The sequence below is a fragment of the Dermacentor albipictus genome, chromosome 9 (assembly GCF_038994185.2).
Source record: "Dermacentor albipictus isolate Rhodes 1998 colony chromosome 9, USDA_Dalb.pri_finalv2, whole genome shotgun sequence".
Taxonomy (NCBI): Eukaryota; Metazoa; Arthropoda; class Arachnida; order Ixodida; family Ixodidae; genus Dermacentor; species Dermacentor albipictus.
In genome coordinates, this window is record NC_091829.1 from 27,586,376 (window position 1) to 27,613,489 (window position 27,114).

A 27,114-nucleotide genomic window follows, 5' to 3' on the forward strand; every position below is an offset into this window, starting at 1 on the left:
ACATTGTCAGTATGTAGTTCCTTGCCAAAGGCGTAACAGAAAGCGAAAGGTAAGGCACCACTCACGCGATTTGCAATGTCATGAGCCCAGAAAATACTGAATATCAAAGGCGTATGGAATATCTATGATAGGGCTGGAATGGACGAGCGCCGAAGCACCGACGACAAGATAACCTATCAACACATAGGAACTACCGCACATACTCCACTAAGGGCCGAGCTTATATAAGAGCTGCATCCCTAACGTGGCAGCCAGAAATTCGAAAACAATAAATGTGCTGAAATAAAGAATTCGAAGGCTGGAAGAGGGCTTCACAGCTTGTGTGTATGCTCTCGGATTTTCAGCGCGTGGCGTGCAGGGTCTTCGGACATCGCTGTCAAAGACTTTGGCGTTACCGTCATATCTGACGCTATGGAGGGCACGGAGGACGACCCTGTGCGTGCATGCTACCGAACCGGATCTACCATGTTACCGAACCTGTCATGCAGGTTCGGTAGCATGGTAGCAATCTACCATGCATGCTACCGAACCGAACCGGATGCATGCTACCGAACCGGACAGCGACAGTAGTGAAGTCTATAGACGGGCACCAGCTGAGAGGCGGGCTTGAGTGAAGAAGTTTACGCGGTATGAAAACAGCGTTGGCTCTTCTTTGCACAAATAAATCGAGGGTTTTACAGATGCCCCTAAAGATGAGACCACAGCGGCCCAGCCCCGGTATGAAAACAGCGTTCGCTCTTATTTGCACAAAGAAATCGAGGGTTTTACAGATGCCCATAAAGATGAGACCACAGCGGCCCAGCCCCGTGTAAGGGCCGCACCTCGTCGAGATCGCGAAAACACACGGGAGCACACACGAGTACATACGGTATTACACGAGTACATACGGCATATCTGAGAGTGAACGAGCCCCGAGTACAATATACGATGTGCACTGCCACCTCCTCTCTGTGATTTCGCGGCACGTCGGTATGAAAATGAGAAGCTCTACGACCCCGCGTTCTTGCGGGGTCAACCAGAATAAGTCACTCTCGCGCGATGCATGGATCTTCTGCTTCTCGTGGGGGCACGTTCACGCAGCCGCAAAAGCCGAGCGGAAGCGAATAGAGACGCACACGCGCACTGACAAATTACTGCCGCTTGGAGACCGTATACAGAGATAACCGTCGCCGCCTCCAATGACCCGCGTGATCCGACCACGTCTGCGGCAGCGTAGTCGTTGCTCTAAGCATACATGCGTCGCGTGCAACATGGGTAATAATAAAGCAGCAACGGAGAACCTGCGAGCGCGGTCACGAACCGTGCGTGCGCGCCGGACGCGTTTTGTGACGACTGCGCAGGCCTCTCCCACCCTCTGCCTTGGCTCGTGCGCGGTACTGTAACGTAATATATCGAGTGGCGAAAAGCGGATTAGCCTGCGTCATAGTGAGGCAGACATCATTTGCCAGAGAGGGAAAGGGGGGTTGGGTTGATGCTTCAGTGATTATCGCAGTCTCTGCTTGTCCTTGTTACTTTCTTTCTTTACTGTCTTTCTCTCTTTCTTTTTGTCACGTGTTCACATGTTTTGTTGCTGGAGACAAATGGTTGTTCACCCGCGCGCGAGTTGTGGGAGTGGGGGGGGGGAGGGGGAAGAGAAACTGCACGATTTCTTCGCGTGTCCGACGAGTCGCCATCGTGTGCTAGCCGAGAGCTCCCACGAGAGCAACCTTCCGCGGACGCGATGATCTAAAGCTGTACGCGCCCAGAACCAAAACACGACTGGGAACACGTAAAGAGTGTACGCGCGTACTACGGTATCGCGTTCTTTTTTTTTTTTCGTATCTTCCTTTCCTTCCATCCTTCCTTGATTCGTTCAGTTCTGTTTCTTTCCTTCGTCTCTTTTTATGTCGCTTCCTTTTCTCCATTCGCTTGATCGTGTCGTCACGCATCGAGATCCCACCACGTGCACACACGCCAAAGTCATTTTGATGGAGCGCTCGTCTCAACGCCAGGGGGCGCCACTGTTAATGCACGCCCGAGGCTAGATGGATAGAGCCTGTGCGGGTGGGAGGTTCGTGTTCCGTGCGGCTAACGGCGTCTTGTAATCGTTATGCTTTTGCCATTCTTTTCGTTCTATAGTCAGCCACTTCCGGAAATAGCGCGCAGTTGGTGCAGAGAAGGGAACGGAAGGAACAGTAACGCCAGCAGTACCGGAAAAGCGGTCGAGTCGTCTCGTTCTGGTAATAAAGGAAACAGTGAAAACGTAGTAAGAAATATCCGAAGACCTCAGCACTTTCTTTTGTTTTGTTCTTAAAAAGATGGTCCCACCTTCTGGATGGCGTGCAGACTTCGAACAAGCGCAAACTGACTACGCATTAGCGCTCTCTCTCTCTCTCTCTCCTAGAGCGTGTTGTTCGTAACTCAAGACAGCAGAGGACAAGCCCATTCCAAGTTGGCCCAGTCGCCTAGCGTTTGATATCCGCTGTGATTCGCCTTCGGCAAAATGCTGATGAGGAAACAATGAACGCCGCATAGTTTCGTTTTGTACGTGCTCCAAAGCCGCAAACTTTAAACCTGTCTTCAAACAGGAGTCTCTCTAGGGCCTTTCTTCGCCTCCGTCCCATTACCTGCAAAGAGTAGCATGTAGGCGAATATGCGCTGGTTAACAACTCCGAATATCAATAAAGAGCTTTCTCTCTTTTTCTTTTCTCTCTCTCTCACTGAGCAATGATAAAGGATCCTTTATGTACGCCACTGTCGGCAGAATGTTTGCGTAATGCACTGTTGGCAGAACCTTTATATAGACCAATTTCGGCGAAAAACCTTTACGTGCTCCACCACTGGCAACATGTTTCCGTACTCCAGCGTTGGCTGAACCTCTGCGTACACTCAAAGCCACAAAGCTTGGTACCAAGCCGTAAGCGTTTCTCCCCTCCTAGATTTTAGTGGAGTTTTGATTCGAGGGCGCCTAAGGTTCTACCTGCGCTGCTCTGTAGGTCATATAATTTTCTTCTGCAAGCCACGCTCATAATTTCGCGTTTATCGCGTGGGCCGGCCTGCGTCGAACGAGGCAGTCCTCTCTATACAAATTCGCGTGCTGTATATGTAAAATAAGCTGCGGAATATCGCAGGGGGGCAGCGGCTTGTACAAGAACGCGCGAAGTCACATCCGAGAAAACAGCCCGGCCGACGGCGTGGTCAACATATAAAACAAGCTAGAGGTTGCTGCCCGCTTCTTGAAGCAGTTGGGGCGGCCGCGGCGCGTATAGTTGCGCTAGCGTTCTGCGCGCTCATTGTCGTTCCGTCTGTGAGACGTTCCCGTGAAACCAGGACGCCAGCCAGTTTTAGTTAGACTCGTTTCGTCCGCCCATTCCCCACCCTTTACTTTTTCTTTTTCTCCCTCTCTCTCTCTCTTTGTTTTCTTGAGCGCTTCTCGCTTTAATCTTCGCCGACGAGCGAGCCCTCCTCCCCGCCTTGGGCTGCGTCTTTGATATTCTCAAAGCGCGCTTCGCTTTAACTATAGCGCGCGCGGTTGGTGAATGCGCATCGCACGAGGGATATGCAATCGCCGCCGCAAGCTCCGCACGCGGGAGGTTTCGGTCTGGCAAAGGCGCGCCGTTGCCTCGCCTATATACGATTGCGATTCGTGCGTAATGCTGTTTTCATATAGGAGTGTCCGTGGCTGAAGATTAAAAAAAAGGGGGGGAGGGGGGGGGAGGCGAAAAAACACGAGAAATAGTACAGTGTGCAGCTGGAAGGACGACGGCGACGCGCGAGTTTCGGTTCGCGGCGATTGTTTCGGCATACAGGGGAGAAGGGATCGCCGTGCAATTTCTGCGTTTGCGCTGGGCTGCAAAGGGCGACAGTCTGAATGAAGAGATTCCGGTGGGCCTCAGTACTGTACCGCCGTTTCTGTGGTCGCACGGTTCCACACGCGACAGGTTGCAACGGGTCGCTACTGGGACTTCGCTTATGTATGCAAGCACGCACCGACGTTGGGAAGCGATTCACCGCGTCTTGGCGAGTATTTTCCATAGCAGAGTGGTTGCAAAGTTGTGACGCGCGCGTTTGTGTGTGTGTGTGTGTGTGTGTGTGTGTGTGTGTGTGTGTGTGTGTGTGTGTGTGGGCGTGTGTGTGTGTGTGTGTGTGTGTGTGTGTGTGTGTGTGTGTGTGTGTGTGTGTGTGTGTGTGTGTGTGTGTGGGCGTGCGTGCGCTCGCTATGCTATGCTGCATGTGAACAGCTGTCCTGTAATATTTGTCTTGTGACATGACGCCCCTTGCCTTTGTTCTTAATTCTGCGGCCTGCAGCAACGCTCTTCTACTTAATTTAGGCACGTTAAGAAACGAAAAAGAAAGACCAGATGGTCGAAATCATTCCCGATCCCTCAGCTACTGTGTCTAGCAAAGCCTTGGTGATGCTTCGTGACGTTAAACCAAATCCATCACTCAATCAGTCGAAGGAAGGAAGGATCTATCGATGAATTATTTAACCTGGGCTCCATCTTAGGATTACGTAAGTGCATCGCTATGTACAAGTTGTGTACAACACTGGCTTCCAGATCAACGGCAACATTACTGCCTAATCCACTGAGCAGTTTTCAGGGCGTTAGAACGCACATTTTTTTTATCGGTAAAAACATGACTGTCTGACATGTAGCCCCAGTTGCGCAGGACACCTCGAAATTTTACGGAAGTTTTACGCCGATAGCGGCGGTGAGGCGCGTCGCGATCGAAGTCCAAGAAATCGGAATTCGATGTTCATTTTTTTTCTCCGCTAATAATCGTCCCCTTTCCGTCATATTAATGCAAGCAGATTTCCGAAAGAATACTGTACAGCTCAAAAACTGATTTAGTCGCTTGTTTATGTCCCTCTAACGAACAAGGAACCCTCGGATAACGCCGTATCCCGTCAGCTGTCTTCATGGGTCAGCGAGACCAGAACGTCCTTGCCTCGTTTTGTAGAGGTCTGTACTGTGACGAGCTTTTCTAGGGCGAGCCACAACGTGTCCCGCCCGCGAGCTCGTTTCTGTCGCCGTGCAACTGTGGGTGTCATGAAATTAGACCCCCCTCGAATTACTCGTCTTTATCTCCGCGCGTTCTGCTTGACGCTGCCGTGTTTAAGGGAGACAATAAAATTACGGACGTATGCGAGCGACGCTCAGTCGTGCCCAGTATCTGTGGCGTCGGGCTGCTGAATTCGACGTCGCAGGTTCGATTCCCGTCGCGGCGGCCGCATTTCGACGGAGGCGAAATGCAGGAACGCTCGTAGTATGATTGAGCAGCGCGTTAAAGAATCCCAGAAGATCAAAATTAATCCGGGGCGCCTTACTACGGCGTGCCTAATAAGCACATTGTGGTTCTGGCATGTGAGACCACAGGATCTATATGTTTTTTTTTAAATTCTGAATCATGGTGGGTGGCGTTGTGGCTTCATTTTGTCCATTATATGTGACAAACGCCGCGAAATTAAAGCCGAGATGTCAACGTAGCTATACTGTCCGGCGAATGCATAAGCATCCGTGGAACGTTGCGGTTTCGGTTCCGAAATATGTAATCTGTCATTGGTACGTCATATTTCTGAAGTAGCTACCGCTGAGCCTTTTCCAATATACAAAAGTTCACTCATTCCACTAGTTTCTATTCACATTTAGAGCAGGGAATGTCTATACTGTTCCTAATCGGCGTACCATCTGACGCAGGCAGGAGTTTACAGGTTGGCAAGGTTATGCATGCTGCTACGATCACGTCCCCATGCAACATGGTCAGTCTTCAAAAAACTGAACAGGGCTTGTGCGAGCGTTCATTTCCATATATGCAAAACGGCGGCCGCAAAACGAAAGCTCGGCGCGCATCGTATGGATATTTTCAGAAGGACTTGTTGCTGGGCTACGTACTATACATTCGTTTAGCAGCGTGGCAACAAACATCCGTTGGCTGTTTCGCTTGTCTACGGTCCCTGCTCGTCTTTATTCCCGACCAACATTCCTTTATGTGATAATATGCACGTTGCCACCTTCTTCAGAGTTAGGTTATATGTTGTTGCTCTTTACAAACGTTGTGCGCAATGCTGCTCTTTACAACGACGCGGTGCTACGTAGGGCACTTTTGATTGCTTTTGTTTTTAAGCATCTTGTTAGTTTCTCTGTGTTACTTACGATGTAGTTACTCGATATCCTTTGTACTATAAGCGCTACGTAATACCAATAATCGTGCACAACTTATCTCGTGAATCGGCGTAGCTGGTCTGGACATTGCTTGAAAGCTACGACCGCCGCGGGGGGCAGTAAACGTACTCGACTTTGCTCACATTACTGCCGAACGAAGCTGCCTTTGAAAATATTGAAACATAAATGAACTCGCTCCACACGCGTTGAAAGGTGGACGTAGACATCACTCTACAATGGCTATGTATATACTATGTATTTTCGAACAAACCGAATAACCGTAACATAACCAACCAATGCTCACGAGTAGCTGTCTGCATAGCGAACCAGCGAGCTTTGGCGTTTGGCGTCTGACTCGCGTTACGCATACGTACGCCGCAGAATAGTGGGTCAGCCATTTCCAGAAGGCTTCGAAAAGAGAGCATGTCGGGGCCTGCCTACGTAATTACCTTTTGTTTTCTTGTTTTTTCGCATCTGCAAAGAGGTTGAACAGCAGCGGAGGGCCCCGTTTGGAGGTAATGACGAAACGAGAGAGACGTTCACTGCGCGTAATGCGTCTATAACAGGTCCGTTAATGGCCTTGCGTGTGCGCCCCCTGCGCCGGGCCACTTTTTCGCGCGGCAAGCCAGTAGGCCAGTACGAGCCTAGGCGCACGGTCAAGAGCAAGCCTGCCCTGACGTCACCACGGTCTGCTGGTTGACTTAATCGCTCCGCGAACCGCCTCTTCGCCGCCGTACGGTGAATGTCGGCTGCATAAGCCGAAAACGAGCGGATGATTTTACGCAAGACAACCCTGACGTTTGCCTTCTTCTTTGCTTCGATGCGTTAATCCGCTGCGTCTACGCGTTGCTTGGCTGTCTGGCTGAGCGTTGATGAGTGCGCTAATGCGGCTGACGTGGCTCGATACGAGTTGGTCACCTCCACGAAGCCACCGGCTTCTAATCGGATTCCGTTTTACGCTATTCTTGAAATAGTTAAAGTTAAGGCGCGTTGTTAAAGCACCTTTCCGACTAAACTGTGCTCGCACGAAGTGGGACAGTGTGCGTCCCCTTTCTCGTTCTTCGTCAGAGTTCGCACTGTGAATTTGTAAAGAGGCCGTGCTCATGCTGTGCTACTCTACGCTATGCTATCCTCTGCCAAGTCATACTGTGTCCGATGCAACTGTGATGTTTTGTTGTGTGCTGCATAGTCTTAATGCTGTGCTATGATGTATTATGTCACGTTATTCTATGTCACGTTAACCTCTACTATGCTATGTTACGTCGTTCACTTCACTGTGATCCGTTGGGCTATATGTGTTACGACGTTAAGCTCTACTTTTTTATGCCGTGCTAAGCTTTTCTCCATGCTATGTTGTGCGACATGCTACATACACTACACTGTATAATTTGCAGCGCTGCGCTACCCTCTGCTCTGCCATCACCAGCTACGGTATACGCTATGTCAAGCTGTGCTATGCAATGACATTGTCATGCTTCGCAGTGCTACCCTGTGCTTTTTCAGTTTTTTTTTACCTCAGGTCAATCCGCTTAGGTCTAGATGATTTCCACGCAAGGGTTAAAAGAATGCCGACGTGCGAAGGATCTGGAGCGTGGTGCGAACCACGCCGAGCGTAATATTTCTTCGCTCCTCGGCGGCTGCCCTGGCGGGTTAGCTGGGCGCGACGGAGACGTGGTTACGCGAAACGCACGCGCGCGCGCGCCCCTGGCCGAGGAGCGATAGCACGCATCCGTGCGCAGAAGCTCTGTTGTGCTCGGGTGTACGCCTGTATGTGTGTGTGTGTGCTCGCGAGCGGTTGCGTGAATAGGGACTCGCCCTCAAAGCAGTGCCGCCCACCGGTAACGCCCTGATTCGCCGCGAAGAACCTGTGTCGCTAATACGCGTCGTCTCCTCTCGGAAGCCGTCAAGTTCTGTCGGCGACGGGTCTTTTGTTCCGTCTCCCGGAGAAGGCTCCCCGTTCTTTGTTTCGCTCTTCCTTTATGTTGTTCTTTATTATCACTTGAACCCTCTTGTTGCATCTTTTCTTTTATTACTTTTTCGCGTTTTGAAGCGAACTGCGACTGCCGCATTCCTGGAGCGCAGGAAAATCCTGCGGTGCGGTGAAACGCTCTTGAGCTTTTTATTGTGACACTTATGCGGACGCTCGAGGCAGGTTCACGCCAATGGCGTCGTCGTTGTCTTGCTGTCCCTTTTATCGACGACGCATGCCGTTAGAGGGCTTTCAAGAGACGCGGAGCGCGTCTGGCTGCGAGAACGACGAAGCGCTATAGAAGCACTACACCGTCAACGCTCCTCCCGCGGCTTGCAGGACTACAGGAACACTAGCGCCCCCTACTTAACTGCTGTGTCTAGGTATTGGCCTGAGTGGAGCGGGCAGTAAACATCAAGCTTCAAATGTTACCGAACATTTCACTAGGCGCTTACCAACGCCGCGGCACTTTCTTGTCGGTTTAATCTCGTGCACCGTCGATGTGGGTTACCTGCAACGCCACCTGGCGGCATTCCTCGTCGCGCTAGCGTTCTGAGCTGCCTGGTAGCTGCCAGGGCGCTGTTCCTTCTACCAAACAACATAGTTGTCATGCGTGGTACTTTGCCTCAACGTGTCGCAACTACGTGCAGTTCACTTCCGATGACTTCGTATGCAACGCTAAACCTTGCTATCGCTGTAAATGTTTCGCCGTGTGGCCGAAAACTGCCAATTTTCTTTTTTTTTCAGTCATACGGGCACCATGGCACGCGTGGCCCCGGTGTCAAGTCCCGAATTGCTAGGCCAGCATAATGTAGCGATTCCTTCTCAGTAGAGTAAGGTGGTTTTCCGGGCAAGTAGGTGCATGGTGATAGTGTGACGGTTTCATCAAGTATAGGCGCAGGTAGAAGAAAACAGAAACGCACAGGGCTACGCTGGAATAACAATAGTGGGACTTACGACTTTTGTTAGTCCAGTGTTGTCCTGTGCGTTTTTTTTTTCTTGCGATCGCGCCTATGCCAGCTGGAACCATCAGACTACCTTCTCATTAGAACGGTATCCTTGCTGACGTTGGCAGGGGTACCCATTGCTTGCCAGGTCTTATTATTTCCGCTACGTGCCTACGTGAGGATACGTCCGAGTAAACACAGACTGCCTGCGCGAACACAGCTACGGTCACCGAGCGTTTGTGGCCCATGGGATGTATCGAGGCAAAGGCGATGTATTTGCCCCGAATGGATGGGTTTCCTGTAAAGTAGGACCCTCCGCCCTTCCCCTTCTAAAGAACAAATAGAATTCGAACCACCCTTGGTCGGTTGCATACTGTGGGCTTTGGTTAACGCGGCCGCGCTAATGAGGCCACGCATGGCTAGCGCTGAAGCATTCAACGTTTTCTTTTTCTTTTTGTGTGTGTCTAAGAAATGATGGTATTTGACCTGCGCTGTTGCCGTAATTTGACGAGTAAGTATTGACACATTTGCAACGGTTTACAGTTTAAGCTTATTTTCACTGCAGTGACCAAAATATTTTGTCCGATGAAATAAGTAAACTGTATTTATTGTATTTTCCCAATCTTTACATCTATTTCAGGATCCAGAAACGCAACGGACGTTAGAGATGCGACATCGACTCGAGGAGGACGACCTCTACCGGCAGTTTGCCAAAAAGCGACAAGAAGAGGAGCACCATATCACGCACCAAATTCAGGTACGACGCTGTACAGTGCATTCATTTTAGCGAAATTGTAGTATGCCGCATTTTTGTATGTCTTACATGTTGTTTGGCAATGACGAAGACTGACTACTTCGCATAATCTGCGACCATGATAAGGTAGGATCTATCTATCTATCTATCTATCTATCTATCTATCTATCTATCTATCTATCTATCTATCTATCTATCTATCTATCTATCTATCTATCTATCTGTCTATCTGTCTATCTGTCTATCTATCTATCTATCTATCTATCTGTCTGTCTGTCTGTCTGTCTGTCTGTCTGTCTGTCTGTCTGTCTGTCTGTCTATCTATCTATCTATCTATCTATCTATCTATCTATCTATCTATCTATCTATCTATCTAATCTATCTAATCTATCTAATCAATGAACCAATCAATCAAATAGACAGTAATTCAGTGAATCATCGAAGTATTTCACTCCATCAGTTTATCAGTCTCGACCAAACATTCGATTGAGTAGTCAAGTCAATGGTTCGATCCTAAGCCGCGGTGCCCACGTTTCAATTGAGTGAAATGCTAAAACGCTTTTCAAGCGCGCTTTGGGCTCACGTTCAAGAACCCTAGGTGGTCAAAACGATTCCGAAGTCACACTGAGTCTCAATAAATTAAAAAACTGATAGCCGTGTGTGTGCCTCCTCGCAGGAAGAGTGGGAGAAGGAGCTCGAGCGGCTCACGTACCGCTACCAGCAGGAGATGCGGCGCAAGAAGCAGCGGCTCATCACCAGCGAGGAAGAGCGGCTGCTCACCGTGCGCCACCAGAAGGAGAAGGAGGACCTCGAGAAGAACATGACCATCAAGCTGGACCGCAAGAAGGAGTCGCTCACGCGCAAGCTGCTCGAGCAGGAGCGAGCCGCCACCGCCGACCTCGTCGAGAAGCACAGCGAGGAGATGCTCAACCTCATCAACGAGAAGAGGGACGAGCTCATACGGGTGAGTGCACCCGTAGGGCGTTGCGCTCCGCGCCACGAACGTTCACAGTTGTCGAACCCGGACAGTGCGCCCCCGAGAATGGTCGTCTGGTACACTAGGTGTAGGGTGTGACGGCAACTAACAGTCGAACCTCGGCATAACGATCACCGATATGACGAAATTATTGGGTATAACGAAGTATCGATATGGTGCATGCGCCCTGAGGATGGTCGTCTGGTACAGTGGGTATAAGGTGTGACGGCAAATAACAGTCGAACATCGACATAAAGATCACCGATATACCGGAATTATTGGGTATAGTGAACTATACAAACGGTGCGCCCAGAGATGGTCATCCTCTGCACACAATGTATAGGGTGTGACGGCAACTAAGAGTCGAACATTGACATAACGATCACCGATATAACGGAATTATTATGTATAACGAAATATCCAAAGGGTGCGCGCCGATGATGGTCATCTGGTACGTGCTAGGCAGGGTGTGAGGGCAACTAACAGTCCAACCTCGATATAACGATCACCGATATAACGGAATTATTGGGTATAGCGAAGTAAATCTAAAACGTTTCTCCCACATATCAGCATATAACAATACATTTGTACGTATCAAATATAACGGCTCCACCTCATCACCGAGAACTGGGAGGAGCTCGTACGGGCGTATCCAGGCACGGCGCAAAGTTCTCGAATAGAAATTGTGCACAGATATGGTTAACTCGGCTAGTTAATGATGTGTCACAATGAACAACAGTCAAACCTTGATATAACGGAACACCGATATAACCTCATTGTCGAGTATAGCGAAGTCCATATAACATGCTAATCCCTAATGTCAGCGTCTGACAATATAATTAAACAGAACATCAAGTAAAGAAGGTCTTTTCCTGTCATGTGCGACTTTGCTATAGTGAGGTTCGACTTAAACAAGAAAAATAAAACGAAAAAAAGGAACTGGAACAGGACAGAGGCAAAGAGGTGCTCGTGTCACCCCTTACTCCTGCCTCTCTCCATTTTGCGTTCTTTTGCTACCATTTGAACACGAACATTCGGGGTGGGGGCGTTCGGAATAGTGAGTATTTTTTTTTCTATTTTCAAAGTAAAATAAAGGACGTGCGGAGGAAAGGTATACTTCAAGGAATAGCTTTCTTCCATACACAAGGCTATTTTGAATTTTGTGTGAGGCGTGAGCATTGGAGGAATACGCATGCCGTATAGCTTGTGCATTGATATATGGAAATCTGATTCAACAGTTTGCAAATAAAGGACGCCAACCAGTGCAAACAACAAGCATTTAACTTGTCGGCGCAGACAGAAACGTGTACGAACCAGTGGAAAGGCTTAGTATAACTCCCTATACCTAGTAAAACAAATATCTTCACATGCCTTGATTCGCTTCAACCGACACTTCGAGCGGTCGGGTGGGCCACACGCTTCGGCGTTTCTTCATGCAACTAGCATGAGGTCAGGCCATCCTCTAGCATTTTCCCTCACATTGACTCTACCTTCATCGATCAGTATCGAGTTTAATACTTCATTTCGAAAAAAAGACGCGTTCAATTCAAATTTGAAATGTGAAATAGCCGCGCAGCCCTAGCAGAATTCGCACTTGCAGGCCTGTGGTAAAAAGGTTATAAACATGGATAAGGTGCCTCATAAACGCTGGCCAATGTTTCTATAGGAGGACCTATTTTCGTAAAAGGTATTTGACGAAGATAGGAGGACCTACCTTCATCAAAGGTCATTGACAAAGATAGGAGGTTCGATAGGAGGGCCTATTTCGCCAAAGGCCTTTAACGAAGATAGGTGTTTTGATAGGAGGACCTATCTTCGTCAAAGACATTTGACGAAGATAGGGTTTCCGATAGGAGGACCCATCTTCGCCAAAGACCTTTGATGAAGTTAGGTCCACCTATCCAAACGTTGGCCAGCCTTTCTGAAGCACTTCATCCCTGTTTATAACCTCAATACAACAGTGTGCCATTCCATCTGTCAGCCCCATTCTTGAATTGCAGGCCTGTTCGAAAATAAATCTTTTTTAAAATTCTTTTAATTATTTTTAAGTGAAGATCGTCGCCAATTGCCCTATAGTCTCGCGAAATATGTGGCGTAAGTCTAAGCTCGATTTTTTTTTTTTCACGTTTGATGTCCAACGCAGCGAGAAGGCGAGGAGTTCACGAACGACGAAATCAACCCATACCCGAGTCATCCGCCCCCGCCGACGCCGGCATCCATCTCCAAGACGGACATCTACACCGACCCCGAGGTGTTCTCGGAACTCGACCAGATCGCGATAAACGTGAGTGCCTGTTTTCACTACGATGACGACCGGTGATCTCGCTCTTTAATGCGGTAGCATTATAGGCGAGCAACTTCAACTTTCGAGGCGGCTAACAGAAAACTCGAGGTTGCTCAAAACTCGAAAGCCTGAAGTGGCAAGTTTGTGAAACATACGCGATTACAGAAACGTCACTTTGTTAAATGATCGTGCAAGATCACATGTGACGCACGAGCGCGCAGCTATCGAGACGTCACGATCATCACCATCTAGGCGTTCTATCCCATACTCTGCAAGGGCTTATATGCATAAATGCTATCGCATTCGCAAGCTCTAAGTATTTGATAGTAAACTTACGGGAGCTTGCGGCACAAAGTACTGACTTAATATTTTTGTCTTTCTTTCTTTACGGCATTAGCTTAGAAGTGGGCACACTTGAGAGTAACAATAATTTAGCATGGTGAAGTATTTTTTTTTTCAAGACTAGATATCCTTTTACTTGGCAGAAAAATTCATGTTTAGGTATTAGCGGATGCTGTGTAGGGCACATATTTCTATTTGCAATTTCGCGTCCAAAATCAATCACTTAAATAATTAGAAACGAATTATTTCATCAATAAGGGATGAGGGAAACAGAGCGAGAGGAGCAGGCTAACATGCGGCGGATATACTCGCAGTTGCGCCAATTATCGCTGTCGCTACTTCGCGTTTTTGATGAACCCCCCTCCCCCAACCGGTTTCGTTTTCTTTCAATTATTTACAGTCGCGAGAAAAAGTTTGAAGACCAATGGTGCTGCAAAAAAGAAAGAAAGAAAGAAAGAAACTTTCTCCGCAGCCTGGGCGTGCCGGTGATAAAACCTATAGGTTCATTGTATCGCCATGTATGGAAGCATAACACAGTGTAATCGAGGCGATTCCACATTGCGGAGCTGTGCACGAAGAAATTTATGAATCTTTGCTGTTGCCGCGCTCTCCAAAAATTTGCTGCTCGCGACTGTTGCGATATGACGGGTCAAAAGACACCTTAAGAGCTCCAGCGTTTCGCGAATGCCATCTCGGTTACAGGCGTCGTGTGAATGCAAAGTGTTGCTTCGTCTGACGTGCAGGTGGCGCAAGCGGACCAGCAGACATTCACGGACCTGGTGCGGCAGTTAATATGCAGCTGCGTGTCGGACGTTGAGAAGGCGAGGTAAGAGGCCATTCGACAACTGCTTTACTTATGAGCAATAATTTTCCGATCTTCCACGGTTATCACAAAGACTGCATTCTCTATGTACTTCAAAGCATTAATGCATGGAGGAAAATATTTAACTAGTCATATTGAGTTAATATGGTATGCAGTGCAACTTAGAGTACCCGAAACAAAGCTTAATGATGTGCATTTGCATGATAGTGTTGATTGGACCTAACTGAGAATGACCAGCGTCGTCGACACGCCAGCTTTTGCTCAAATGAGGACCCTGCGACACTTTCCATCGAATTTTGGCAATACAGTTAACGTGAACGTACACACACTTTGAAACACTTTTGCTGGAAAATATTTCTGAAACAGCTTGCACCGTGGAGGCTACAGCAGGGGTGGGACGGAACGGTGCCCTAAACGCCCACTGAGCGTATACGGTAGAGCGCAGTTTATATTCGGCTTTAGGCGCTGAGCACGAGATCGCGGGATCGAATCCCGGCCACGGCGGCCGCATTTGGATGGGGGCGAAATGCGAAAGCACCTGTGTACTTAGATTTAGGGGCACGTTAAAGAACCCCAGGTGGTCGAAATTTCCGGAGACCTCCACTACGGCGTGCCTCATAATCAGACAGTGGAGTTTTAGCACGTAAAACTCCATAATTTATAAAATTTGGTTTTAGGCGTTCACGGAGACGTCACTGCATCCGGTTTTGGCGACTACGACATGCTAAACTCGGCTAAAACCTATAAACTCAGAGGCTGACACCCAGCCAGGCTTGCCGAAGCAGCGATCGCCTTGCAGTAACCGATGCGCTTCTTCTTCTTCTTTTTTTTTTCCAATTCTCGCCGTCTTTGCGGCCAACAACTGCGCACCGACGCAGCATTTTACGTTCATTTTCAGTAAAAAAAAAAAAGAATGGCTAGCGAAGAAGGTCCCGCACGAATTCCACAGTCGCGAAAACAACTAACGTGGCACGTTCGCGCTACGCGTCTAGCTGCGCTGAAGTGAGCGCGCATGCAAATTTTACACACAGAGCGAAAGACACAGAGGAATGCGCAGACGCGCACTGTGATAACGGTCAGCGAAACTTCAGCGAAACTTCAGCGAAACTTCAGCGAAACTTCAGCGAAACTTAAGTGACGCCACAATTTTGTTTTACGGAGGAGGCGTCACAGCTCGAGCAGGCAACGGTTGCCGAATACTGGAAAACAATTTTTTTTTGTTCACGCTCTGAAAGCAGTAATATTTAGTAATTTTTTTATGTGTCAAGTATCGTGACTGTTGTTACCACTTGCGAAGACCTTTGCGAGCTTTTATGAAGTTAAAATTGCTCTTGACGTGTTCACGCATATAGCCAATAGTCGTACGAGGTTGTCATGGCGTCGTCATGTCCAGTTTAGACGGAGATGGTTTGACGGAGCCGTAGGAAAGGAGGACCGAGCTTTACAGAGGCAATATACATTCCTAGCTCCACGTAATGGAGTAATGTTCGGCTCAGATGCTCACGTTAGCGTTGCATCATGTCTAGTATGATTTATTTACAATTTTCAGAGTGTCGCAGGACCCTTTGATGGGGGTCATATTGATCCACATAAAAAGGAATCCCTCGTGCCGCGAATCCCTAGCGTGGTCATATGCTTCAATTCAATTCAGCTTTATTCAACATCTGCTAGATGTTTGGAGCCCGGACAAAAAGCCTGAACAGGCTTGACTGGCTCTGTGTACCATAGCGTGACGCACAGTGGCATCAATTCCATACAAAAAGTAGAGGAGAAAATCAGTTTGCAGAAAATTCAAGTACTACAAAAACAATGCAAGCAACAGGCAAATATGTGCGTAAAGAAAATCCGTAAATACACAAAAACATCGTGGGAAATTCACTCGACCAGAAATGAGAAGAAAAAGTGCAGAAAATACAAGTAGTGTTTCAACAAAATATAGAACAATGGAGACTTATACATATATGTTGCGTAGCTGAGTCGGAGATCAATTCTATATCCGTGCCATTTTTGGCCAATTCATTTAACAAGGTCGGTAATTAATGCGTGCTTTAACACTTGCTTACCGTAGGTCGCGCGGCATCTATCAACTTTCCATGTTTCGGGATAGCAGGTGTATGTAGGGGAATTTTTTTTCCAACCGCGCAGTGATTTCAAAAGGTAATTTGTTTTGTTTGTTTCCAGCTTATGTTGTCGAAGTAGTCTGAAATCGTACATAGATTGTACGTTTACAAGCGTAAGTTTAGCGTAGACAAAAAAAAAATAGATTATTGCACAAGACATTGTTAATAGAAAAAGCGAACGTAAAGCAATGTCGACGCATGAGACCAATTACTTTGGACAGTTTTTTCGTTTGGTAATTTATGTGAGCATCCTAGGACAAATTATTGGAGAAAATCTTATGATCCTTAGCACTCTACTTCCCTCACTTAACCCATAACCCTTACTTAACAGTTAACACCATAATTCATACGCCTTACTTGGTTTTCTTTTCTTGTGAAAAAAATTATACAGAGCTTTCCTTTAGTTTCTTTTTGTGCCAGAAATACCCAAACAAACATAATTTTCTAAAGAAACGCATGGTTGCATTTTACAAGCAGAAATTGTCGCCTATCGTATGTGATGCACCACGCAGTTATAAGTATAATTTGTACCTACACAGAAAGTCGCTTCAATCGGTAGAACCTTCAAAGAATACTCCGCGGCTATTAAAAGTGAGAAAAATTAAGCCATTTTTTAACCCTCGTATGGTCTTGCCAACGATGCTTCCGGTTTTAACGATAAAATAAAAAATTACCCTCATATTGAATTCTGAAATAATTCTTTTTGTTGTACCAAAGAAGGGGTACTCAGACTGTGTCTTTCTTGTGTCTTTTTAGTCAGTCAGGAAATGAGTCGAGCTTGAGTTTTCAGGGCTCCTGCATACGTATGCCTACAACGGAACGTTGTAGGGATACGGATAATTTAGTCTAGTCAGGGGAGCCTGTTTCTGGCATTGATCTCTGATTGCATGTGTCATCTGAAATCTTCCCTGTGTAGATGTACGAAATACCAGCCTAGTGGGAAATCACAATTACCTCACTGCACTGGATGAACCAGCTGGATGCCTTTATTCGGACGAGGGCAGTCGCAAAGCAGTTCCCGATTATTTTTCATTTTAACTGAAATTTTTATATTAGGCATAGAAACGCTTACACACCGCGAAACTGCAATTTCCCTTCGAACACATTTTTTTTTTCACACGCAATAAATCTAACTGAGACTATGATGCATCTGCCATTCCTTAAGCAGTTCCAAAATGGGACCACGAAATAGATCCCTCACAACTACATAACACGGACGCAAACAAATGCCACACACGAAGAAAAACAGTGTTGCGGAAGGTGTTTTTCACTTCGACATTGCGGGAAATTGGTTCATCGTGCCCTCCCGGCTGAAGTACAATCCCATCATTGGCAATGCGCGCAAATTAGCATCTTCACTTACGTTGTGTCACCAAGAAAGTCGACACCGAACAATGGCCCGATTAGCGATGACGTCTGCCACGAGTGCTCACGTGCTTGCTTGGCTCTGAAAAAAAAAATCGAGGCGCACATTGAGCATTACGCTTCAGTAGCTTGTGTAGCGTTTAACGAACAAAGGCGCAAAAAAAAAGTTGATCCTTTATTGAGGGCAAACGGGTAACGTGAGCATGCACGCGTAAAGCCTGCACGCTTATCACTGCCACTTTCGGGCAGTCGAAATTGTCAGCAGTAATTAAGGAACTGCAAGAGTCGCTGAAGTGAGGGTGGTTTTCCCTCTGTTCCAGGACAATATTCCGGTGGATCACCGTCAAGAACCTGAACACGATGCACTTCGACGAGAACGTGATCGCAGACACGCCCATGGGCATTCTCAGGGGAATCAAGCACGGCACCGAGAGCTATCACGTGCTCTTCAAGAGGCTCTGCAGGTGAGGGAAACGTGTTTCGCCCTTTCTTGCGGACGTGTGTACCACCCGTGTCCGAAACGATCGTGCGTTGCCATCCGGGCGCGCGCTGTCTCCTGTTCAATATGCGCGAGACACAAATGTGGCAAAACTGATTTGTTTCATGTTATCAACCTGGAATGAAGTGCTCTCTCTCCCTCTTGTATATATATATATCCGGACTGTTGTACTTAAGATACCTCTGGTATTTAAGGGCAAAGTTAACCTCATATAAATTTGGTAGACCGGGGATATCAAACTTCGGGAATTGATCATTTGTATGTGCGTCGACTGGTGTTTTTGTGATATGACGAACAGTTTATTTTTATCAGAAATAACTTACTGATATTGTTCTTTGACGTGGTAGCATCTGAATGGCTGATTACATCAGCTCTAACTTATCTCATTTCTTCGATCGACAGATTTAAGTAATTGGAATGCTCTTAACTATGCTTAATCCAGCTTTATTTGCGGTGATTGTGTCATTTTGTCCGAACAAGAACAAAGGGACACGTTTTGAAGCGTCTCTTATCGGAAAGAAAGAAAGAAGGCTCTGTAGAACCACTAGTTTATTTATCCAATTTTCTTGAAACTATTGTGTTCTAGGGGGGGGGGGACTTTAACCTTTCGGATATTGACTGGTCAGCTGAGGAACCAAGGAATACTGCTTGAGGGAGCCTATACTCAACTTTCTTTGATATTTCAGATCACAACACTTTCTATCAGTATGTGCACGAGCCATCGCGCACTGACGGAACTGGTCACGTACTCGACCTTTTCCTCTGTAACGTACCTGATGTTGTATACGATGTACGGGTGTTGCCAGGTTTGAGCGATCACAATGTTCTAGCAGATTTATCAGTTCTGTATGTGAAGGTTGCAAAAACACATAGTCCAAAGATTTATGCCTACAGCAGGGCCAACTACGAGGCGATTAGCGCTGCTTTCGAGTCGTTCTTCCCAACTGTTGATGCATTGGCAGATAATCTAGATATCGAACAAGTATGGAATACTTACAAAGTGAAATTGTTTCAACTACGTGAAGCTTTTGTCCCATCACGATTTATATCAAGTAGGCGAGCTCGAGATAAACCCTGGTTTAACGCACAGTTACGTGCCCTTGTTCGACGACAGCGACGAAATTATCAAAGATACAAGGCGCCAAACTCGCCAGAGCATTTGGCCTTGCTGAAAGCAATAAAAATTGAATTTAGACAAATGTCCGACATCGCTAAGGACTTGTATTTTTTTAATCTAGGAGAAAGACTTGTCATGGATACCAAAGAACTTTGTGGGGTATGTGAAGCGTAATGGCAAAGACAACGGGGCGATACCTGCTTTGGAAAATGAGGAAACACTTATTCATGATAATGAGTCTAAATTTGAAATTTTTAGCCGTTATTTTTCATCTGTGTTTTTGCCGTCTAGCACACGTACTGTGTGTTTGGAATTATCTGCTGAAATTGACCGCATGCCGGAAGTCACCCTTTGTGTCGATAGTATCCGTAAATTATTAAAAGATGTGAACCAGGCTAAGGCATGCGGCCCTGATGACATTCCTGCCGCTATCATGAGGAATTGTGCGGACGCGTTATGCTTTTATTTCACCCGGTTGTTCCAGAAGTCCCTCAACCCGCCGTGGTTGCTCAGTGGCTATGGTGTTGGGCTGCTGAGCACGAGGTCGCGGGATCGAATCCCGGCCACGGCGGCCGCATTTCGATGGAGGCGAAATGCGAAAACACCCGTATGCTTAGATTTAGGTGCACGTTAAAGAACCCCAGGTGGTCGAAATTTCCGGAGTCCCCCACTACGGCGTGCCTCATAATCAGAAAGTGGTTTTGGCACGTAAAACCCCATAAAAAAAAAGTCCCTCAATGAAATCGACATGCGTGATGATTGGAAATTATCGCAAGTCGTGCTCACACATAAGAGTGGGGTGCGTAACTCCGTTCAGAACTACAGGCCCGTTTCCTGAACTGGAATAATCTGCAAAATTATGGAGCATGTAATATACAGTTGCGTTATGGCCCATTTAAGTAAACATAATCTCCTAAGCCCCAGCCAACACGGTTTCAGGCGTGGTTTATCTTGCAATACACAGTTGGTAGAGTTTATTCACGATTTAGCCTCGGCAGTTGATAAGCAACAAGTTGTGGATGACGTTTTCTTAGATTTCAGTAAAGCGTCTGATGTAGTCGCACACAGTCTCCTACTCTACAAATTAAAAGCTTATAACTTGGATGATAAAATAATGGCGTGAATTGCCGAATATTTGTCATTGCGGAAACAGGCTGTTGTTCTGAACGGTACATCTTCGCACTATGCATCGGTTACATCGGGAGTTCCCCAAGGCCCAGTGTTGGGGCCACTATTGTCTTTGTTGTATATTAATGATATTTCAACTGGTATACAGTCTTCATTCAGGATATTTGCCGATGATTGTGTTGTTTATAGAGTCGTAGATGCCATTTCCGATTCACAAATCCTACAAGTTCACCTAAATACTGTAGCAGACTGGTGTGTGCGATGGGATATGTCATCAAATATAAACAAGACTGTTCATGTCACATTCACAAGAAAACGAGCTAATGATCCGTATAGGTATAGAATTCATGATTCAACTATAAACATAGGCAAGTAATTTAAATATCTAGGTGTGGATTTTACTTGTGATTTACGATGGAGCAAGCATGTTAACTATATTGGAAATAAGGCAGCATCAGTTTTGGGATTCTTGCGGCGCAATTTTAGACATTTACCGAGTAATTTAATGACGCAGTTGTATTTCAGTCATGTACGTTCAATACTTGAATATGGATGTGTTTTTTGGGACCCACACAAATCTGAGCTTATAGATAAATTAGAAGAAATCTAGAATATGGCAGTTAGATTTGTTCATGGTAACTATAGCCGGCAGCTTAGCATGACAGAAAGCAAACTTAAACTTAAATTGCAAGAGCTGAAGGATCGTAGCAGGCATATCAGATCAAAATTTTTCCACGATATTTATTATTCTAAAACAGGTATTCTGAAGCAATATATCCAGGCACCACACTACATATCTAAGCGACTTGACCACTGTTTGAAGGTCAGGGAACTTTCTTGTAAGGGTGACGTCTGCCGTTATCCTTTTTTTGTTAGAACTGTTCGAGATCGGAACTGTTTGTCATCGAGCATTGTATACATCACAGAAAACGATGCCTTTTCCCATGCATTTAAATAATTTGTTCATGTATTTATTCAAGTCTGTAACCTCCCGGCTGTAATGCCCTACGGGGCGATGCAGGTAGCGAATAAATAAAAATAATAAAGGCATTGCGGCGGTGTCTGCCAATTCTGTAGTATTGCGTTTCCCCCTTTCTGCAAAGCTTTAATGTGAAAAATAGGGCTGCAAGTTTTGCGTGTGGGGGCCTCCGCGCGAGCACAGATATTATTTCACTCATCTGCGCTTCTCTGCCCTAGTTGGTAAGATAATGGACCCAGATATTCGTTTCCTAGCTCTGTGCAACATGGCAGAATTTGCTCGCCGACACCCGTCTCTCACTGCTTCGGTGTCATGCAGAACGAGTGCACACGACACCTCTGCACTTCTACATGTGATGCAGGTTTCGTCAGGCGCGGCTCTTTGTGTGTGTGTGTGTGTGTGTGTGTGTGTGTGTGTGTGTGCAAGCGCAGAACTGGCTATAAACGAGTCCAGGAAATGTACAGGGTGGAGCGAATTGATCTTTGCACGCACTTGCCTGACCCTAGCTTGCTCTGTGCTTCTCTCCAGCTACGCCGGCCTGCACTGTGTGGTCATCAAGGGCTACTCCAAGAGCGCCGGCTACCAGCCCGGCGTTCGGTTCGAGGACAACCGGTTCCGCAACTCCTGGAACGCCGTGTACGTCGCCGGCGCCTGGCGGTTCGTCCAGTGCAACTGGGGCGCCCGCCACCTGGTCAACGCCAAGGAGGTGCCCAAGCCGGGCAGCAAGGGCAAGTCCGACTCGCTCCGCTACGAGTACGACGACCACTACTTCCTCACCGACGCCCGCGAGTTCATCTACGAGTTCTTCCCGCTTCAGCCCGAGTGGCAGCTGCTCAAGAGGCCCATCTCGCTGCGCGAGTTCGAGGAGCTCCCGTTCGTGCGGTCGCTCTTCTTCCGGTACGGCCTGTACTTCCCGGACGCCGACACCAAGGCCACCCTGTACACGGACAGCACGGGCGCCGCTACGGTGCGGATCGGCATGCCGGAGGACATGTCGCACAGCCTCATCTTCCACTACAACCTCAAGTTCTACGACAGCGACCGCGACTCCTTCGACGGCGTCAGCCTCAAGCGGTTCGTCATGCAGAGCATGGTCGGCAACGTGGTCGCCTTCCGGGTCCACGCACCATGCTCGGGCGCCCTCCTGCTGGACGTGTTCGCCAACGCGGTCACGCCGCGGGAGTACCTCACGGGCGAGCCGATGAAGTTCAAGAGCGTCTGCAAGTTCAAGATCGTCTGCGAAGACCTGCAGACGGTCATGGTGCCGCTGCCCGACTGCGCCTCCGGCGAGTGGGGGCCCATGAAGGCGACGCGCCTCTTCGGACTCGTGCCGGAGACCCACGAGGACGCGCTCATCTTCTCCTCGCGGGAACTGGAGGTGCGGTTCCGCATGACGCGGCCGCTGACCGACTTCATGGCGACCCTGCACAAGAACGGCGTCGAGGAGAAGAAGCTCTCCAAGTTCGTCTCGCACACGGTGCACGATGACCTGGTCACTTTCTTCCTGGCCTTCCCGGACGACGGCCAGTACGGCATGGACATCTACACGCGAGAGATGAACGGCGAGATAGAGACCGGAGAGAAGCACTTGCTGACGCACTGTTGCAAGTATCTCATCAACGTCTCCAAATGATATTCTAAATGAGGAATCCGTGCCCCTCTTCCTTCGCAGCTGCGGCATCGAGGAGCTCGCTACCCACCTGGATTGAGGCCGCCAAAGCCAACCTCGAGATTAGTTCGAATTTCGTTGCATATTGATGGGGCTTGGCTATGCAGAAAGCTTCCAGAAAGCTGCCATCGTTATCGGTCACGTGATCGGTGGTGAGACGACCGCCTTACCCAGACAAGTGTGCCCCCTCCAGCTTTTGTGCGTGGAACTTGTTCGACGCCTCGTGGAGGTCGCTGGTGTTGTGTCGAAGTGAGTGGTTTGAGTTGCCCATCGATGCGATTTCGCTGTGCAGCAAAGCATCCAGACATCTGCGATTGTTGCCTGTCACGTGATCGGCTGCTAAACGTGTGCCTTACTTCTGCGAGATCTTCTAGCTTTTGTGTGTGCACACCGAGATCGGCGCTTCACGGCTTCGGATTAATCCCGTTTCTAACGTGAAACTACTTCAAAAGTGCATTCCATTGAGAGCTGGATGCTCCACCGCCATGTCCATAACGTGATTTCTTGTTTGTTTTTGTTTCTCTCCTAATGTGGCACGTTTGTCGTGAGCTTTTACAGAACTTTTCGTCGTCTTACACATGTGTGTGATGTGCTATTATATAGGTGACCACTTTTGCTGGTCGCGTTCTGCTGCTACTTATTTAAATTTTAACACAGAGCGCCTATATATATTTTTTGTAAAGATTAAGACACATTACTTCAGATAGTTTCCATCAAAATATCTTTACACTGTTTACATACGTCTTCTTGTTTAGGCCGTTGCAATTCTTACATTCTTTTCGACTTGTGCCTTATGATGTGAAAATTTATCTCGATGATGCATAGACCAAAACGCCAACGTCTGGTGTCCGATATGTCTTCTCGACACCAGGGTCCAATTCAATCACGCATATTTTGTACTCTGCAGCTCTTGTTTCATATTTATACGTTGTACTAACTCTGATATATACACTGTAAGTTAATAAAGTTTAATATATTTTTACAGCCAAGTTGCGTGTTTGTTGTTTGCTTGCGTGAGAACTTCCGAGAAAAGAGCACATCCTCTGTGGGAGGAGTGGGGGGTGAGGGAGGTGTGGGAGCTGCACCCAAATACCCGCAGCACCCTTGGAAACTGTGAAGGCGCCCGCCCTAACTCGTGTATAGAGTACACCCAAATCATCACTAGTACTTTTGAACACACGTTCTTAGTAACAGGATGCTTCATGGAAACAAATGCAGTCGTTTCAAAACAAGAATAAAACAAGGTAAAGTATGATCATACCGAAATGGCGAGGGTCATCCGAACAAGCGCGACGCTGTTGCAACCTCCATACGACGGTAAGGCATGCTCGACGAGCTTGCACGATCTTCAACAAACTGCAGAACCATGGAGCGAGGTAAGAAAAAATTACGGCGTCCACGGCGAACATCCATTACATTTTGTGGCTGTGTCTTGGTACTTGGGATAATGGGCACGGGATGCTAAAGGAAGCCAAACTAAGGCTCCAGGGTCAACACTTGACACGTACGCACGCACGCATAAATATGATAAGAAGCCAACAGACAGGAAAGACAACAGGGGGAATTATCTGTGCTTACTAATTCAGTTAAAGAAATAAAATAACCCATAAGACCCATAAAAACATACCCATATATATAAAATACCCATATAACAGAAAGCGGGCCCTTTCACGTTGATCATACATATACAGTCACATCATAAGAAGCCGACAAACACTGACACCAAGGAAACAGAGGAGAAATTACTTGTGCTTAATAAATGAAATAAAGATACGATAAATTGCTGGAAATGAAAGTGGATGAAGAAACAACTTCCGCAGGTGGGCAACGATCCCACAACCTTCGCATTACGCGCGCGATGCTCCACCAATTTAGCTACCGCGGCGCCGTTTTACCATCCACTTTCTTGGGTATTTGTGTTTTACTGCTAGAACTAACTTTGGAAGTGTTAGCCAGCGCCAACACTGACAAACCTTGGCAGCGGATGTGGAACATTCTTTCTGCCGCAGGCGTCACGAGAACGTGATCATTTCGGGTGAAAGAACCGGTCAATAAACCCATACATGCTACCTGAAGGCACCAATGTTGCCGGATTCGAGACCCTCGTTGTGTAATAAACTAGAAGAAAGGGGGTTAACCGAGGGTCCGATTTTCATTAGTCATCATAAGAAGCCAACAAACACTGGCACCAAGGACAACGTAGGGTAAATGTAACCTCCATTCTTCTTGTTTATATATCTGCCATCTCCTAGTCGCGTGGTTAGCTCAGGTGGTAGAGCGGCTGCCCTGGAGAGGCGGTGGTCCCGGGTTCGAGTCCCAGACCCCGACTAATTTTTCTTGAACTGTGAGGCATTTCCTTCGAGGAACCCGCATGGGTTTCCCTCGTAGCAATTGCTACGATTGGATGGACGTCTCATTTTTTCATTATTCTTTTATATATATATATATATATATATATATATCCTCTGCATTACAAGGGCGATGAGCTATTGCATTTTTTGCTTCTTTAGGGGGATGTGAGCCATTGATAATGATGATAGCTTTTGCTGACGCAGAACAAAATGCACGAAAGCCTAGCTACAAACAATTTCGCTCAAAAATTACGTTTAAGCGAAGTACAGCGTCAGTTGTAATACTGGAGCGTCTTCACGAACTTCAATTTCCTCAGCTTTCAGCTCGCTGCAACAGCTACTCACTAAACCACCGAAAAGCTGTTCAAATAATGTTCTTGTCATAGCGTGGCCGCTAAATCAAACGCAGAATTACCGATATGACCGTGTTTCCGAGCTTTTGCGTCACTAGAGGTCGTGACCGAGTGGTTTCGACGACCGTTGATCTTTCTCCGAGATAATGTGAAGGCGAGGTTCCTGGTTCAAATCCAGCGCCTCAGTTTATTTATTGATATTTTTTTTTCGATGTAGCTCTGCTTATGTTTCATTAATGGCTACACAGGCCAAGAGCTGCAGCGTCAGTTACAGTTCAATAACTGCGCTGAGAAGCTTTAAAGCAACGCGCCGCTTCGCCATTTCATACAACTGCTCGAATGTTAGCGAAAGTAACGCTTACAAATGTCCTTCCCTAGAAGTGCTGTAGCACCGTTGAATGACTGTTGTCACTAATTGTCTCTGCAAACGAACAAATACATACGCCAAGTGGCGGTTCCGGTTATCACTTAAAATATCAAGGCCTCAGGCTTAAAAGCACGTATTCACGTCACGATCGATGCGGATCATGGTATTCCGACTGACGTCACAAAGCTGCCAACGACATGTGAGAGCATGGGTCGAACTGGGCACGATATGCATAATAAAGGCTGCGCAAAAATGGTCATGTAATTTGAGCGAAAGGTACGCTTCGGCGCGTTGGCTGCACCGCAATACAAAACGCTACAAGAAGTGGGCTTCACCACAGCACAGACCGTGGCAAAAAAATTTTGACGTCGTTTTCGGTCCTACTACGCAGTCCCGTCATTTTAAATTTGGCGCCGTTGTACCTTCAGTTTTGTTTACTTGCCACGGATGCTCACATTTTGCTCCCTCATATTGGACTACCACAATCACGTGACGTAGCACCTCCTTACGCACTCATTTAAGCCGTTGTGGCCGGCAAACCCCGATGTTGGCCAGTACAATGGTTTGTGCTGTAGTGGAGCCGGCTACTTGCAGTGTCTTGCCTTGCAGTGAAGCCAATGCCTAGTATAAAATGTATGTATTACAGTCTAATAAAAAAAACGAGTAGAAAGTTTGGTGGCGCGAATCTTGAAACGGTGGCGCTACTTTTAAAGTGCGAGGCTTATCTTTCGAAAAATCAAGCCAAAAACTTTTTCACACGGTCTGAGCTGTAGTGAAGCCGAATACTTGCAGTGTATTGCCTTGCAGTGAAGCCAATGCCTAGTATAAAATGTATGTATTACAGTCTAATAAAAAAACGAGTAGAAAGTTTGGTGGCACGAAACTTGAAACGGTGGCGCTAATGTTAAAGTGTGAGGCTTATCTTTCG

General features: G+C 47.2%; 1 protein-coding gene across 3 annotated transcripts in view; it reads left to right on the forward strand.

Moving 5' to 3' along the window:
* The window catches only part of Hil (peptidase hillarin), a 107,906-nt gene extending 83,802 nt beyond the window's left edge, over positions 1 to 24,104 (forward strand). For 2 of the 3 annotated variants that reach the window (XM_070525808.1, XM_070525810.1), the window contains exons 2-7: positions 9,700 to 9,816; positions 10,490 to 10,777; positions 12,933 to 13,073; positions 14,159 to 14,241; positions 18,044 to 18,187; positions 21,975 to 24,104. In XM_070525808.1, coding sequence (XP_070381909.1) covers positions 9,700 to 9,816; positions 10,490 to 10,777; positions 12,933 to 13,073; positions 14,159 to 14,241; positions 18,044 to 18,187; positions 21,975 to 23,079 — 1,878 coding nt within the window. In that variant the 3' untranslated portion in view covers positions 23,080 to 24,104. Of the gene's footprint in view, positions 1 to 3,936; positions 4,000 to 9,699; positions 9,817 to 10,489; positions 10,778 to 12,932; positions 13,074 to 14,158; positions 14,242 to 18,043; positions 18,188 to 21,974 lie in introns of those variants that run through there. The other variant, XM_070525809.1, reaches the window with a different exon arrangement.
* Positions 24,105 to 27,114: the final 3,010 nt, after the last annotated feature.